Below are 15,679 nucleotides of genomic sequence, written 5' to 3' on the forward strand. Positions count from 1 at the left end.
AATGAATATACAATAATATCCTATATGGCACCACTCTATTGATAGAGATTAAAGGGTAGTGGGATTGACAATGAGGTGAGGCTCTAAAATTGTCTTTTACGTAACGAATACTTTTTAACAAAATTACAAATATGCCCTCCACAATACAATTTAATAAAGACAAGAATAACGGGTATAAATGTATATTAACTTTCCCTATATTATATATATTCTTAATTAGTTGGGTGAAATGTCAATTTTAGGGAAATTTTTGTTTGATGTTAATATTCCACTTTAATTTTTTTTTTTGTTGAAATTAGAATGGAATTAATGCATTGCATCTTTTAATGTTTTTGGCTTATTTTTGTCAACAAACATTTTTATGTTTTACACCGTATTTGAATCAAATATTAGAAGTGAAATTATCTCACGTTCGAGAAAAAAATTAAAAAGTAGTGGATTTCAAGCACCTTTTAGAAACACTTTAAATTCAGGTAAAAGATATGTCAACCCTAGTTAAATTTTATATAGGATATGCAGTATTTGAGACAGAATTCTTTTGCATAATTAGATTTCTTTTTGGTAGGTTGTGATTTTTTAAGTTCTTAATTTTATTGTTTTTTTTTAAATTTATTTTCTTCTAGGTTTAATTATGTGGCTAAATTTTAAGCAGATTAATATTTAAATTATGTGGCTAAAGTTAGATTTGGGAATTTATTTTGGGTTGAAACTTATTGCTTTGTGGTTGAATTTTGTATGATTTGTTTAATTTTATTTTTATAGAGGTATGTCAATATCATGAGAGACTTGAGGTTAAAATCGTCTAGCAAAATTAACATTGTAATAATTATGGACATATATTTAAAGCATAATAAATTAGTGGTTTAATAAAACAAGTATCAACTTTAATTTTTGTTTTTATGAGAATAACACTAACAATAAAGTCAACTTTTATCTCTCACATTACAAATATCATTTGAAGAAGCTTAACATAACTAATTAATTGCAAAATAATGGATTAAGAGACATGTATGGATGTTCAACTCTAAGCAGTAAATTTTGTTAGTCAAGTTTTGTAAAAATCTAATTTCTAAGTAAAAAATAGCACTAAACTGCAATGAAATTTTTTAACCTTAAAACAAGCATAGTTCAACTAAGTAACATGTGAAAGATAATTGGATCTCTCGCTCTGTATATAAAAGATAGTAATTATAGTCATATATTATTTATGATTTACGATTTAGAAAGATTACAATATTATGTAAACTGTATAAGAAAAACTAAGTTGGAAAGTATATTAAAATTATTTGGAGTTATAATTTTAAACTAAATTGTATAAATGTTGAATACAAACAAAATTGGAATACATTTAGAACTACACAAACTACATCAAAATAAATTAGTATTAAAAAACGTAAGACATCATTTGATAATTAAGAATTTTGTTTTTATTCTGTGAAACTTTGTCCACAAAAGAGAATTATTTAGGTTTACAACAAGCTATTGCTATTATGAATATATAAATTAAAGTTTTGTTATATGTATAAAAAAAATTGAACAGTTTTAAATTTGAAAAAACTGTGATGAGAATATAAGTGTTTCTTCAACCAACCACATAGTGAGATTAAATAATAAAGTTGAATTCTTAAAATCCAATGGTATCTTAATTCATCATCACTTCCAGTGTTCCACAACAATTTCTTGAAACATAAAAGTACCAATTTGCAAACACAACATTCACCACCATGGATTGAATGCAAATTATAGAAAAATGTTTGATGGAAACAGAAACAGAATTAAATAGAAAAACGAAGAAAGGGAGACCCAAAGTATGAGTTTTTGTTTTCAAAACCCTACAAAAGAAAAGAAAACACAACAATGCAACGACAATGAAGAATTGACAAGTCGCATAAAGCAGGTAAAAAGGAGAGTGGGTATCATTATTTCAATTCTTTTTTCGTTTGTTTTTTTCTGGGAAATTAACCATACAAAGCTTCATAGCCACACATATAATTACAGATAACACTGCACTCCCTTACAACTTGGGTCCCAAAGTTGGAATTTTAAATACCATAAAACTAAAAAAAATTACAACACAAAAGGGGAAAACAGCCTTCTTTTTGGGATCCGACGGCTGTGATGGATTGAAGAAGCATCATGGATTTAGATAAGATTTTCACTTGGACTTGAAAGGGATGGCTCTGATTACAACTTGGTGGTACAGAGCTGCAAGAGCAGCGCCGATGAAAGGTCCCACCCAGAATATCCACTGTAATTTAACCATAATCATGTGTTAACATTTAACATTTTAACAATTAAGATTATTAAAAGATTATGAGATTAACAAACTCACGTGATCATCCCATGCTTCGTCGTGGTTGTAAATAATGGCCGCTCCCAAGCTCCTCGCTGGGTTGATGCCGGTGCCCGTGATCGGAATGGTGGCTAAGTGAACTAAGAACACTGCAAATCCGATGGGTAATGGTGCCAATATCTGTTCCATAAATTAACAATTTTTCTTTTAGACTAACTTCTAGAATTTCTTTACGCTTTTCACCTAAAAGTAACTTTCAAAAAGACAGACTCCCTGTTTTTTCAACTCACCGGAACATGTGAATCTCTGGCGCTACGTTTAGCATCAGTGGCGGAGAAGACGGTGTAAACAAGGATGAAAGTACCCACGATCTCAGCGCCAAGGCCATCCCCTTTGGTGTATCCCTTGGCCACCATGTTAGCTCCGCCGCCAAGGGCGTCGTAGGGCTTGGGTTGGAACCCTTTCACCACGCCGGCACCGCAGATGGCACCAAGGCACTGCATCACTATGTAGAAAACGGCCCTAGTCAAGGACAGCTTCCTCGCCAGAAACAGCCCGAAAGTCACCGCCGGGTTAATGTGGCCACCGGAAATTCCAGCAGTACAGTAAACCAAAGCAAAAATCATACCGCCGAAAGCCCAAGCAATCCCCTGAATTCCGACGGTCTTACACGTGTTCCCCTCAATACTCTTGGACCGGACGACACCCATGACGGTCAAAACGGTGATGTAGAGGAAGAGGAAAGTAGCGAAAAACTCGGCAATTCCAGCTCTGTAAAAGGACCACGAAGTGAGCTCCTCCGGCTCAAACAAAGGCGCCGGTGGTGGCTCCTTGTAGTCCTTAGCGTCATCTTGACTCTGTGCCGCCGTTCCAATGGGCTGTCTCTCGTTGAACTTGTTAGCTCCAAGTCTAACATCTTCCTCCTTCCCTTCCATTCCGGAAAAACGTGTGTGTTTGTGAGAGCAGTTGAGAGCGGAAGAGGGCGGTTGTGTATGTAGTAGAGTAGTAGTGAGGAAAGTGAAGAGAAGGAGTAGGTTATATAGCAATGTAGAGTGAATTTAGTGAAAAACCAAAGGGACCCAGGCAGTTAAAAAGAAAGAAAAATAAAAATAGAGAAAACCGACCAATGATTTTTGTAGAATTTTCTGGAGAATAGGTGGAAAATGACAGAAGGGGCGGTCGGGTTGGCGTACAATTATTGGGGCACGTGGCGAAAGATTAGCCACAAAGGAGAGGTAGAGAGTGGAGAATGGGAGTCAGGCGCCCACCGTCCATGTGGACCAGATGGTGAAGTGATTGTGATAAGTTCAGGATTTGTATTTTAATTTTTAAGGGGTAATAGAGGAAATGGAGGGGTTGGACATCCACGTGGAGGTTACGTGATTGGTTTGCCTGGATATGTTTGTGGACAAAACAATGTCGCAGCGCTGTACAAATATCATCTTTACTTCCTCCTTCCATTATCAATATATATAACTATCTATTTTTCCACCTTTTTCTTTCTTTCTACTCTTTAATTCCTATTTTCATCTTTATTTCACTCTTTACTTTTATTTACAAATATTTCCAAATTATAACATTATTCCATTTTACTACAAATTTCTCTATTTCATCTTTCTTTTAAACATAGCATCCTTCCACCTAATCAAATGAAATATGTGCACTTTAACTTTTCTTTTTTTTTTCTTCCTCTTTAAATTCATCTCCATCTCTACTACATTCATCCCTCTTATCTATCTATATATTCATAAACAACAAGTTAAGTTATTATTTGAGTTTGGCTTTTCAAGTTTTTCCTTCAAAATTATCCCACCAACTTTCAAATATAACCTCATGTACACAAAATTGTATATGGCAAGATGGAATAATAAAAATGACCACGTTTTCTTATAAGATATCCATATATCTTATCAATCACTCTATTACAAAAAAAAAAAGTCCAATAGAGAGTTGAGAGAAATTAGATATATGATGAGAACATAATTAAGCACTACAAATAAAGGTATAGTAAACTCTTACATCATGACATAAACTTAACCTAAAATACTAGATTTAATATATATTAGATACTCTAACATGAGGATATTAATAAATCCATCAACTCCTTTACTTCACACTATGGATAAAGTTTAATTCCTGTCATTTTAAATGTATTCTTAAATATGAAGATGACTTTGCACAAACTTACACAAAATTAAAAGCAACGAAAATGACTCATACATAGGTTAGTTTCTGTACCATCTTAATTTCTCTGAGGAAAAAGAAAAAAATTTAATTATTTTTCTCAATCTGTTTTTTTTTTTTTAAAAAAAAAAGAAATTGAAGATGAAAAATTGCTTCCTTTGTAATAATATATATTTTGTTTTATAATTCTCTAGCTTTTATGTACTAACACTATTTTTCGAAATATTTTTTCATCCACTTGTTTTTTTCTTGCCAATTGTTTAAATTTATATCATTGTTATTGTTTATAAAAATAGTGTTTGTGAAAAGGGAGTTTTAGAAGTCACATCCAAATAATACATGCCTCTACTACAGCATAACTCATATTTCATAAGACAATATTATTTTATAATAATTAATTATGACCTTTTTTATTTTTGGGTAATGAATACAGCAGAGCACAGATATTTTAAACATACAATTATGTACAAATATGAATACCAAATTCTATTGACTTTTATAATCTCTATTGGGAGGTTACTTAATAATGTTAGTTATTAATAAATTTAGGATTTATGATCATAATCGTAAATCCTAAATCTAAGTCTAGTCTAAGTTCAATCAAGTTATCTTTGGGTTTTAAATTGGCCTACCTACCCTAGTTTTCAATTACCAAAAAAGGAATAATAATTGTGTCAAATTCACTAACAAAATCTTGCAATATCAAGGGCTACATTTACTTTGATGTATAGCACATACTTTGACGACGATAGTCTCTATAAATATAGTTTCATTTATCCATCACGTTGTTGTCTAGTAATAATATTCTAAGTGCACTTTACTATAAGAATTTTCTCTTTTACCCACGAAAATAAACGTTGGCTAAAGTCGTAATAATGTCAAAATAAGTTATGCCAACAAAAATTCTTATGTCCGTAAAATCGTCATTGTATCCATGTTGGGAGAAGTAATTATTGACCATAAATTCCTTTTTACAACGCACTATCTTGCATATGTCGGCATATAAGTTTTTCAAACAAAATATATATTTTTTCCTTTAGAATAACTGTACTTCCAATCGAGGTATCAATGTTTTTTCGTCTGCATAAGTTGTTTGCAATTTTATATATAAATTGTACTATACTAACTAATCAAATTTTTAATAATACCTAATGATGCACAAAGAATAATTAATCAACCATCAAAACAATTGAAGAACAAATATAACAAAAATAAGCTATTGTATGTTAAAAATAAAATTAATATTTAATATTTGTTAAGTCACACAGTTACGTTATTCGAGGATGGCTAAGTTTTCACAAATATTCTATACCAAAAAAAAAAAGTTTATCATTATTCCTTAAGCCAAAATAAGTGAGAGGCTACACCAAACTAAATGATCATATCAAAACCTTTTTACAATCTCATTTCTAACCTTTCACAAATCCGATCCTAGGCAAGAAAAGAAAAATAAAAAAAATTGTCATTTCTCGAACCAAAATGTTACACCACCAAAATAAGTAATCAACTCAAAATCTTGATGCAATCTCCAAAAAAACGATATTCAAGAATTCAAATGTATAATTTAAAATAGGAAATACAATAAGAAATGACAAAGTGACAAAGTGACAACAAGTGGCAAAGTGACGAACACACAATTTAAAACTACAAAGTAATTAGCAAAAAAATTATATAAAGTGACAAAGTAAAATCCCCCTCTTAAATCCCAATTTAATTGTTTCATGAGTAAACCACATCTTCAATGATCCTAAAAGCATAAAACACAACTATCAAACCCCTATAAATACACGAGAACGAAATTCTCAAAGTATGGAAGTGAAATTTCAAAAACCCTCAACAAAACCTAACAAGTTCTCTCTCTCTCTCTTTTTTTTAATAGTATTATGTTTTTGAATTGTTGAAAGAGAATTACTTGAATTGTGGTTAATTTAGAAACGATGGTTAGGCCGATCATAATTAACTTTTGTTATCAACCACACATGACCTTTAATATTTTAATTAATGTTAAAAAGAGTATTTATTATGATGTAAATTAGTGAGGTAAACGACAAATATATTGGTTGGGTTGGGTTGCAGCCGCCAGCTGATTTGTGCCCATCTAATATCTATTATTCGATTTTACTTAATATATAACTCTCACAGCTTTCTCTCTCTTTATATATATGTATATGAACAGCACATTTTGTTTGTTATTAGGTTAACATTAGGGTTTTGAAGTTCTTACATATAACATTAATTTCTTTGCACCCCAGTAGTCAATATGTTTTTGGAACTTCAAAAACTGTGAAATAAACTTTTTTTTTCATATAAATTGAAAGATATTAATCAAACATTAGTTTATGATCATATATATACCACTTTGTGTACAGCTTGTTTTGATTGGGCAAATATTACAAATTCGTATTTTGGTCAATACAAAGAGGAAAGAAAAGAGTAATGAATGCAATCATATTTGAGCCAAAAATGATTCATTCATTCATTATCTAACAAACAAACTCACATCGATTCATGTGTTGGAGGTTTTGAAATAAACATTAAATATACAATTGGTCCCCCATAGGCCATACCAAAACAAAAATCAACAAATATCATACATAATACAAAGTATATAGTCATTCTCAATTTAAATCTTTTAATCTTCCATTTCAATTCTAACTATGAAACAAACCCTCTTTCTACTTGGTAAAATATAGAAAAGAAAGAGAGGTAGAGGTAAAGTACAATAATCTCGATACACTTAAAAAAAATTTGCTTGTATTGATTTTTGAATTGTTTAATTTTTAAAACAATTCATTTTAAGATAAACTAACTTTTAGAAAATTGAGATTCCGAAATAAATCATTTTAAAGAATACACGTGTAACCAAATTTTAGAATAAATGTTTATTTGATATTGAACCAGAATTTTTCCAAAATATATTTTTTTTTCCTCTATTTTTTTACTTGGTCGTTTTTTTTTTGTTTTTTAATTATTTTTAAATACTTTAAATATTTTTTCAATGTGTGTTCATATGCATTTAAATATATGAATTTGCAAATATTCCTCTTTCAGCTAAATCTACTTCGTCTTGATATGTTTGAAAAAAATTATAAGAACGTCAATATATGAAAAACATGATCGTTCGATTCGTGAAATGAAAATGAATGAAGAATGTGATCAAATTGCACGTCTTTTTGTCTAGTTGATATTATATTGTCTCGAAAAAATTATTGATCTTAATTATATTTTGTTGATGGAAATCGATAATTGTTTTATGGTTATCGTGTATTTACATTTCAAGATATTTGTGTTTCTAAAATTGAATTGTCCAAAAATATTAATACAAAAAATATAATAATGTTTTTTTAAGTAACTAAAAATAATTTCAAGATAACGTGCTATTATTTTTTAAATATCTTTATGAAAAAAATATTCAAAATATGTGTATTTCTTTATGAAATTAGTTTGTAACGATTAATAGTATGACAAACCAAACACAATTGTACATAAAAAGTAAATGAAGTTTATTTTGAGTGACTTTGTTAAATTTGGATGATATATATACAATCAAACTTCATTCATCATGTTTGTAAATTTTAAGCATTATTATGAAAGATTAAAACCCCCATTTTATGGACAAAAGTTTTAACATCGCCCATCTCGAACACAAATCTATCAACACTTAATTCATTAAATTAACACTTCATTAGATACAAAAGATGCCAAAACAAAAGAGTTGCAATAATATAATAAGCATTTTGCATAGAGAGAGATCTAAAATTAAAACCTTGACCTAATTTAAAATTTAGGAATTTAGGTTTTAATCTTTTTATTAACGATGATGAATAATGTTCACTTGGACTTGAAAGGAATGGCTCTAATCACGACTTGATGATATAAAGCTGCCAATGCTGCTCCGATGAACGGTCCAACCCAGAATATCCACTGCCAAACACATTATATATATATAATTAATTCACTATTTCATATTCATTTTTAATTCCCTCAGGATTCAAATCAATTAACAAACTCACATGATCATCCCACGCTTTGTCCTTGTTGAAGATGATGGCCGCTCCCAAACTCCGAGCCGGGTTGATGCCGGTGCCCGTGATCGGGATTGTTGCCAAGTGGACTAAGAACACTGCAAACCCAATTGGTAGCGGCGCCAATATCTGTTCCAATAACATTTTTTTTTTACTTCTCATAAACAATCTATAACTCTATATATATAGTTTGTTATATTAGAAACAACGTCTTAATTTTACTCACCGGAACATGTGAGTCTCTGGCGCTACGTTTAGCATCAGTGGCGGAGAAGACGGTGTAAACAAGGATGAAAGTACCCACGATCTCAGCGCCAAGGCCATCCCCTTTGGTGTAACCGTCGCTCACAACGTTAGCTCCACCCCCGAGCCTTTCATAGGGCTTGGGTTGGAACCCCTTCACCACTCCCGCGCCGCAGATGGCACCAAGGCATTGCATCACAATGTAGAAAATCGCCCTAGTCAACGACAATTTCCTCGCTAGAAACAACCCAAAAGTGACCGCCGGGTTAATGTGGCCACCAGAGATTCCAGCAGTACAGTAAACGAGAGCAAAAATCATACCACCGAAAGCCCAAGCAATGCCCTGAATCCCGACGGTGTTACAGGTATTACCATCCGCTTCCTTGGACCGGGTGACACCCATGACGGTCAAAACGGTGATGTAAAGGAAGAGAAAAGTAGCGAAAAACTCGGCGATTCCAGCTCTGTAAAAAGACCATGAAGTGAGCTCCTCCGGCTCGAAGAGAGGAGCCGGTGGTGGCTCCTTGTAGTCCTTGGCATCGTCTTGGCTCTGGGCCGCCGTCCCAATGGGCTGCCTCTCGGTGAACCTGTTAGCTCCCAATCGAACATCTTCTTCCTTAGCCTCCATTAAAATTGGGATTAGTGTGTGTGTTTGTAATGAGTTATGAGAATTGAAGAATTGAAGAATGAAGAAGAAGAAGAAGATGTAGAGAGTATATATACCAAATATTTAGAACGTGCGATTTGGAGAAGACGACAATGGGCCCATAACCATTTTATTTATTATTTTAATTCAACAATAGTCGGTTTGGGCGGGGAAATGGGATTGGGCCACGTTTCAGAATTTATTAGATGAATAAGACCTATGTGTGTTTGTGTATGAAGAAGTAGAATGCGGCTTCCGGTGACCCACATTTAATAATGGTGGGGACGGAGGGTGGCGCAACAAATTCAATTTACAAAGCCTAATAATACATCCTATATCAATTATTATATGGATGTATGTATATATTTTGAATTTTAATGTAATGACTAAGCCAGGAACAATTTGATTTACATACTAATTACTTAAATCTTTTAAATACTTCAAAATATAAGAATCCAACCCAAATAACATTCAATTAATTTCATCATTAAATTACAAAAAAATAATTATAAATGTTTAGAGTATAAATCTCAAAACTTAGTTTGAGTATTCTCCGGTTAAAAAAAAGAGTAATATGTACATAAAGTAGATCTCGATCTTAATGCATAAAAATCTACAAACACTTCAAAATTCTCAATAAATAAAATAATAAAATCATAACACAATCGTGCAAAAGTAAGACTGAGATGCACAATCATTTGTCATTTTGTTCAAAGTTTTAATATATAATTTCAAAATTGTGCCTATTATCTTTCCAAAATTTATCTCTTCTTCCCAACCCCTCATCAAACCAAAAATTTACCACCCCACTTTTATTTTTTAATCTTCACTTAATTTTTACAATTTTTCATTAAGGCACTAAATCTAATTTTCATTTCCTTTTAAAGTGAATATGAAGAGTTTTAACGTAAGAAAAAAAAAAACATTAACTTTGAACCTTTTTCAATTTACATAACAAACACAAAAACTAAATGGTCACTATGATATGTATTTTTCATTGCCTATAAATAAATTTTCATGTGTGAGAGACTCATTTCCAAACAAATTCATCCTCTTCATGATTTCAATAATAATTGTGTAAAAATGTTTGATTTCAAATACGATTCAATTTTATGATTTGATTTCTTTCTATAGATTAATTTTAAATTTTAAATAAATTATTGTACCGAAAAATTATATTTGTGTAGTAATTATTGTTGTTTTAAATGCATCAAAGTTATCCAGATATTAGGATGCTTTTTTAGCAAATGGAATCTAGGTATCTTATGAGTTTTTCTTTTGGCATCTCCAATTTATTTATGATAACAAAACGTGATTATGATTTTATTCAAATATATCAAAAAATCTCTCTTAATCTTAGGAGATTATATATGTATAGTTTTATGCATTATTAATCGCAAAATAAATCATAATTATTTTAACATTATGTTTATTATTAATGGTTTTTCACATTTATTTTATCTTTAACAAAAGAAAGTCAAGTGATTGAGAATTATTGTCCTTTAAATATTTAAAAGAGAAACTTTAAACTTGCATCTAATAATGATAATTAGTTTTTCTTACTTAAACTTAAAATAATATTTACAACATTAACTAAAAATTAAACATGTTTAATCACTATTTATGGTTTAACTAAACATGGTTTAAACCCTAAACCCTAAACATGGTTTAATTTTCAAAACCAATCACTATTTATAAAAGCTTAAAACAATCGTGCAAAACAAAATAAAATAGATGTTCGGTATGGAGTTTAAAACTTTTTCATTCAAGAACATCTATGTCAAAATTGTACTACACGTTAAAACTTATAGTCAAAGGAGAAGGAACATATCGATGAATTGAGTCCCACAACAGACTTCAAAATTTGAAAATATCCAATAAAATTTTTTTATGTCTAATATGATATAGAGAACTGAGAAATGATAAGATGAAAACGCAAAATATTGAGATATACATAGTAAAATAAACAAAATGTTAGATAATAAAATAACTAAAATGTTATAAATAAAACAAAAGAAAATTAGACGTATAAAATTTCTCCAAAGCTTCTTTAGCTTTGCACCAATACTCATATTTTTCAAAATTCAACCAAACGTCATTATTTATAAGCAATTTTGCAAGTAGAAGGTGAAATTGCATGAACACTTATAATGTGTAAATATGAGACACATGAATAACATGAAAAATGACACATCGGTTGATGAGAGATGAACAATTAGTCTTTGGGACACTAAGCTTGGGCATTTACACATTACATTTAGATTGTAATATATTTATAATACTTCTCTTTAGGTCCCCATTATATTGTATATAAATTTAAATATGCATCGTTAAAATTTAAAATCCCAATGAGAAAATGAAAACCTACCACAATAAGATGAATACATATTTCATATAATCTAATACTCGTAAAAAATAAAAATAAAAATAAAATACATTTGTTCCTACTTCATTGAAGTTTTGCTTGAGATCTTAAATCGTCTCATTCCAATGTTGCACTAGTTTTTTAAAGTTTGAAGTTTATCGACAGAATCGTTGAAAATGACAGCCAGAGATTGGCCAACAACAATCATCGGAGGTGGTGTCCAAAAGTAATTAGTTTAACAAAATTTCTAAATTAAATTAGAAAAAAAGAAGTAATCTATAAACTTACTCTTCAAACTTGATAGGAGTGTGGATATGAAGCCAAGAGTTGGAAAGCACTTGTACCAAACATCAAATAAAAAGGTGGACGTGTTGATGTTTGATATCAACTAGGGTCGATATACACTATTTGATAGCACCATTTTAATTGTCAACGTATTAAAAGTTTTTCACTAAAATCATAAGAAAGGAGGAGATGTCTTATAGAATAAAATCAAAATCAAAATATAATCCTATGAAAAATAGAATTTAGTAATGAATTTATTTATTTAAAAAAGAAAATAGAGAATAGTTTGATTTTGAGGATGATATATGGTTGTAAATTTAGTGTGATGAGGTGGCAGTGGTATGCATCATTGGGATTCCTTTTTGTAAATAATTAAAGACAACTGTGTCCTCATTCCTCAAATTCTCCCCTCGTCTCTTCTCAAATTTCAATAATGCACATTTCAATAATGCACCCTTACCCTTACCAAAATCCAGTATCTCCAAACTTCAAAATCAATAAACATAAAAAAGGAAGCAAAAAATGTTTAATACATTTATAAATATAAAATGGGGTGATAACTGATATCTACTCAACAAACTAATTGTTTATACAATTAAATACGCTGTAGCAATTTTTGAGTTTGAAAAAAGCAAAAATTCTTAATCACCTAATAATAATAATAATAACAACAACAACAATGCATTAGAAGAGAAAGAAGAGGTTGTTTATTGATTAGTTAATGATAGGATAAGGTTAGATTAATTAATATTAAAAGTAAACCAAATGATGAATACGTTACAAAAATGAAAATGAGTTTAAATTATAAAAAAAAATAAAAATTGACATAAGATTCCAAATTGTGGTAATGCGACAACCTTCTTCTTCTTCTTCTTCTTCTTCTTCTTATTACTTATTAGGTTCCAACCGCCTATTGTGTTTCAGCCATATATTTGATTAAAAACATGACCTGGCATTCACATGATGGTGGCACCTCTCCCCCCAATCCCCCTTTTATTTTTTCCTTTCTCTTTTTATGTTTCTATATTAAATTACATTATTATTTATTGCATACCTTTTTCTAATCTATTTAATTCCTTTATATATATATTTATATAAAACAACAAATTCTTTCTGTTTCATCATAAAACTATTTCTTACATAATTAAATATTAAATTATATAAGAATTAAAGCAAGTTTTTGTTTGGGTTTTACTTTTTTATTTTGGTGTGTCAATTATTAATTATCAAACTTCCCATTCCTAGTTTTACAAAAATCTCATTTGCCCTTTTTAAACCAAATATCTCAAAAATAGTAAAATATTGAATTTATTTATAGAACACAGAAAATTTTACTGTGTAAATAGTTTTATATTTTTTATTTATAATAATTTTTTAATTAGTTAATTTTGTCTTATTTTTTTAAAATTAAATTCAAACTTTTGTTGTTGTAATTTTTATGGACGAGAGTAAGTTTATTTCAACAGACATTAAAAGTTAAAAAGTTTTACTCCTCATCTTCATACTTGCAACAAAAGAACTATTTTTTTTTAATCTCAATTTGTAAAATTTTAATAGTATTTTTATAATAGAAAAGAGTTTAAAATAAAAATTAAAGAACTGAATGGCAAATTGAGCAAAATATTTATAAATAATTTGAAAATATGGAGATCAAATTGAATCATTTATAACAATAGAACTTGATTGAAAATTCTTAAATTGCATAAACAAAAAATAACCAACAGACTAATATTTCATTTTTTTTTTCTTTTTCCAAAAATGGGTGAATAATAAGTGCTCTTCAATTTAGACCATATTAGTTGTAGTATTACTTATACTCTGTAGGTGGAAAATAGATTTGTTATTTGAGTAGTATTTTTAGTATAACAAAATTATAAAAATGAGAGATGATAATTAATACATTTTTTAAAACCTATTTACTATTTAATTTGTAGTTGGGTTTTTACCTACCTATTTTGTTTTTTATATCAATTTGGTGAACCCATATATCATTTTCAGTGAATGCACATATTTACACTTGTACGAAGACGACAATAATGGTCTCTCGAAAAAATTATTAATCGATCGTATATATTCCTATTGATCATGTTTAATTTGATCATATTGAAAGAGCAAAAAGAAAAATCCCATTTTATTAACGATGGAAGAATTTACACAAATCAACAACACTTCACTCCATTAAATTAACACTTGATTTTCATACAAAAAGATGCATGACATCTTATACAAATTCATAAAATTCAAACATTGGATTGAAAATTCTTCTATGTAATTCACTTGGACTTGAAGGGAATGGCTCTAATCACGACTTGATGATATAAAGCTGCCAATGCTGCTCCGATGAATGGTCCAACCCAGAATATCCACTGCCAAACACAATATATATATAATTAATTAATTCACTATTTCATATTCATTTTTAATTCCCTCAGATTCAAATCAATTAACAAACTCACATGATCATCCCACGCTTTGTCCTTGTTGAAGATGATGGCCGCTCCCAAACTCCGAGCTGGGTTGATGCCGGTGCCCGTGATTGGAATTGTTGCCAAGTGGACTAAGAACACTGCAAACCCAATTGGTAGCGGCGCCAATATCTGTTCCAATAACATTTGTTTTTTACTTCTCATAAACAATCTATAACTCTATATATATAGTTTGTTATATTAGAAACAACGTCTTAATTTTACTCACCGGAACGTGTGAGTCTCTGGCGCTACGTTTAGCATCAGTGGCGGAGAAGACGGTGTAAACAAGGATGAAAGTACCCACGATCTCAGCGCCAAGGCCATCCCTTTGGTGTAACCGTCGCTCACAACGTTAGCTCCACCCCCGAGCCTTTCATAGGGCTTGGGTTGGAACCCCTTCACCACTCCCGCGCCGCAGATGGCACCAAGGCATTGCATCACAATGTAGAAAATCGCCCTAGTCAACGACAATTTCCTCGCCAGAAACAACCCAAAAGTGACCGCCGGGTTAATGTGGCCACCAGAGATTCCAGCAGTACAGTAAACGAGAGCAAAAATCATACCACCGAAAGCCCAAGCAATGCCCTGAATCCCGACGGTGTTACAGGTATTACCATCCGCTTCCTTGGACCGGGTGACACCCATGACGGTCAAAACGGTGATGTAAAGGAAGAGAAAAGTAGCGAAAAACTCGGCGATTCCAGCTCTGTAAAAAGACCATGAAGTGAGCTCCTCTGGCTCAAAGAGAGGAGCCGGTGGTGGCTCCTTGTAGTCCTTGGCATCGTCTTGGCTCTGCGCTGCCGTCCCAATGGGCTGCCTCTCGTTAAACTTATTGGCTCCCAATCGAACATCCTCCTCCTTTCCCTCCATGATTTCTTCTTCCTTTTAGAGCTCTGTTTTTGTGTAGGTGAATACAATGGTGGAGAACGGCGTCTGGTGGGGGTTATATATAGAGTGTAATGTAAATTTAAATTATAATGATGAGGAAGAAGATAGAGAGTTTAATGGTTTCATTTAAAATTAAAAGTATTTTTGAATCGTTTGAAAAAGAATTTTTTAGGACTTTTAAAAGTTCAATAATATTTTTGGATGGAGATTTTATATATATATATATAATTAACCTTTAGTTTATTTAAAAATAAAGAAAGTTATGAGGTTAAAAGGGTAAAA

The 15,679-nt window shown here is 30.8% G+C and overlaps 3 protein-coding genes across 3 annotated transcripts; all 3 read right to left on the minus strand.

Annotated features, from left to right (window-relative positions):
* Positions 1 to 1,890: 1,890 nt before the first annotated feature.
* Positions 1,891 to 3,228, minus strand: PIP1-2 (probable aquaporin PIP1-4-like). The gene is made up of 3 exons (NM_001287449.1): positions 2,584 to 3,228; positions 2,333 to 2,473; positions 1,891 to 2,248 (listed from the first exon to the last, which is right to left on the minus strand). The coding sequence occupies exons 1-3, from the start codon at positions 3,226 to 3,228 to the stop codon at positions 2,156 to 2,158; spliced, it is 879 nt and encodes a 292-aa protein (NP_001274378.1). The 3' UTR covers positions 1,891 to 2,155.
* Positions 3,229 to 8,116: 4,888 nt separating this feature from the next.
* On the minus strand, positions 8,117 to 9,373 carry PIP1-1 (probable aquaporin PIP1-4). The gene is given in 3 exon segments (NM_001305690.1): positions 8,117 to 8,401; positions 8,491 to 8,631; positions 8,729 to 9,373. Coding segments are annotated over 3 exon segments (879 nt in total). The 3' UTR covers positions 8,117 to 8,308.
* A 4,817-nt stretch (positions 9,374 to 14,190) lies between these two features.
* On the minus strand, positions 14,191 to 15,408 carry AQUAPORIN (probable aquaporin PIP1-4-like; the record flags this gene model as incomplete). The annotated part of the gene is given in 4 exon segments (NM_001280757.1): positions 14,191 to 14,407; positions 14,498 to 14,638; positions 14,736 to 14,833; positions 14,836 to 15,408. Coding segments are annotated over 4 exon segments (876 nt in total). The 3' UTR covers positions 14,191 to 14,314.
* Positions 15,409 to 15,679: the final 271 nt, after the last annotated feature.

The sequence above is a fragment of the Cucumis sativus genome, chromosome 5, assembly GCF_000004075.3.
Source record: "Cucumis sativus cultivar 9930 chromosome 5, Cucumber_9930_V3, whole genome shotgun sequence".
In the NCBI taxonomy this organism is placed as follows: domain Eukaryota; kingdom Viridiplantae; phylum Streptophyta; class Magnoliopsida; order Cucurbitales; family Cucurbitaceae; genus Cucumis; species Cucumis sativus.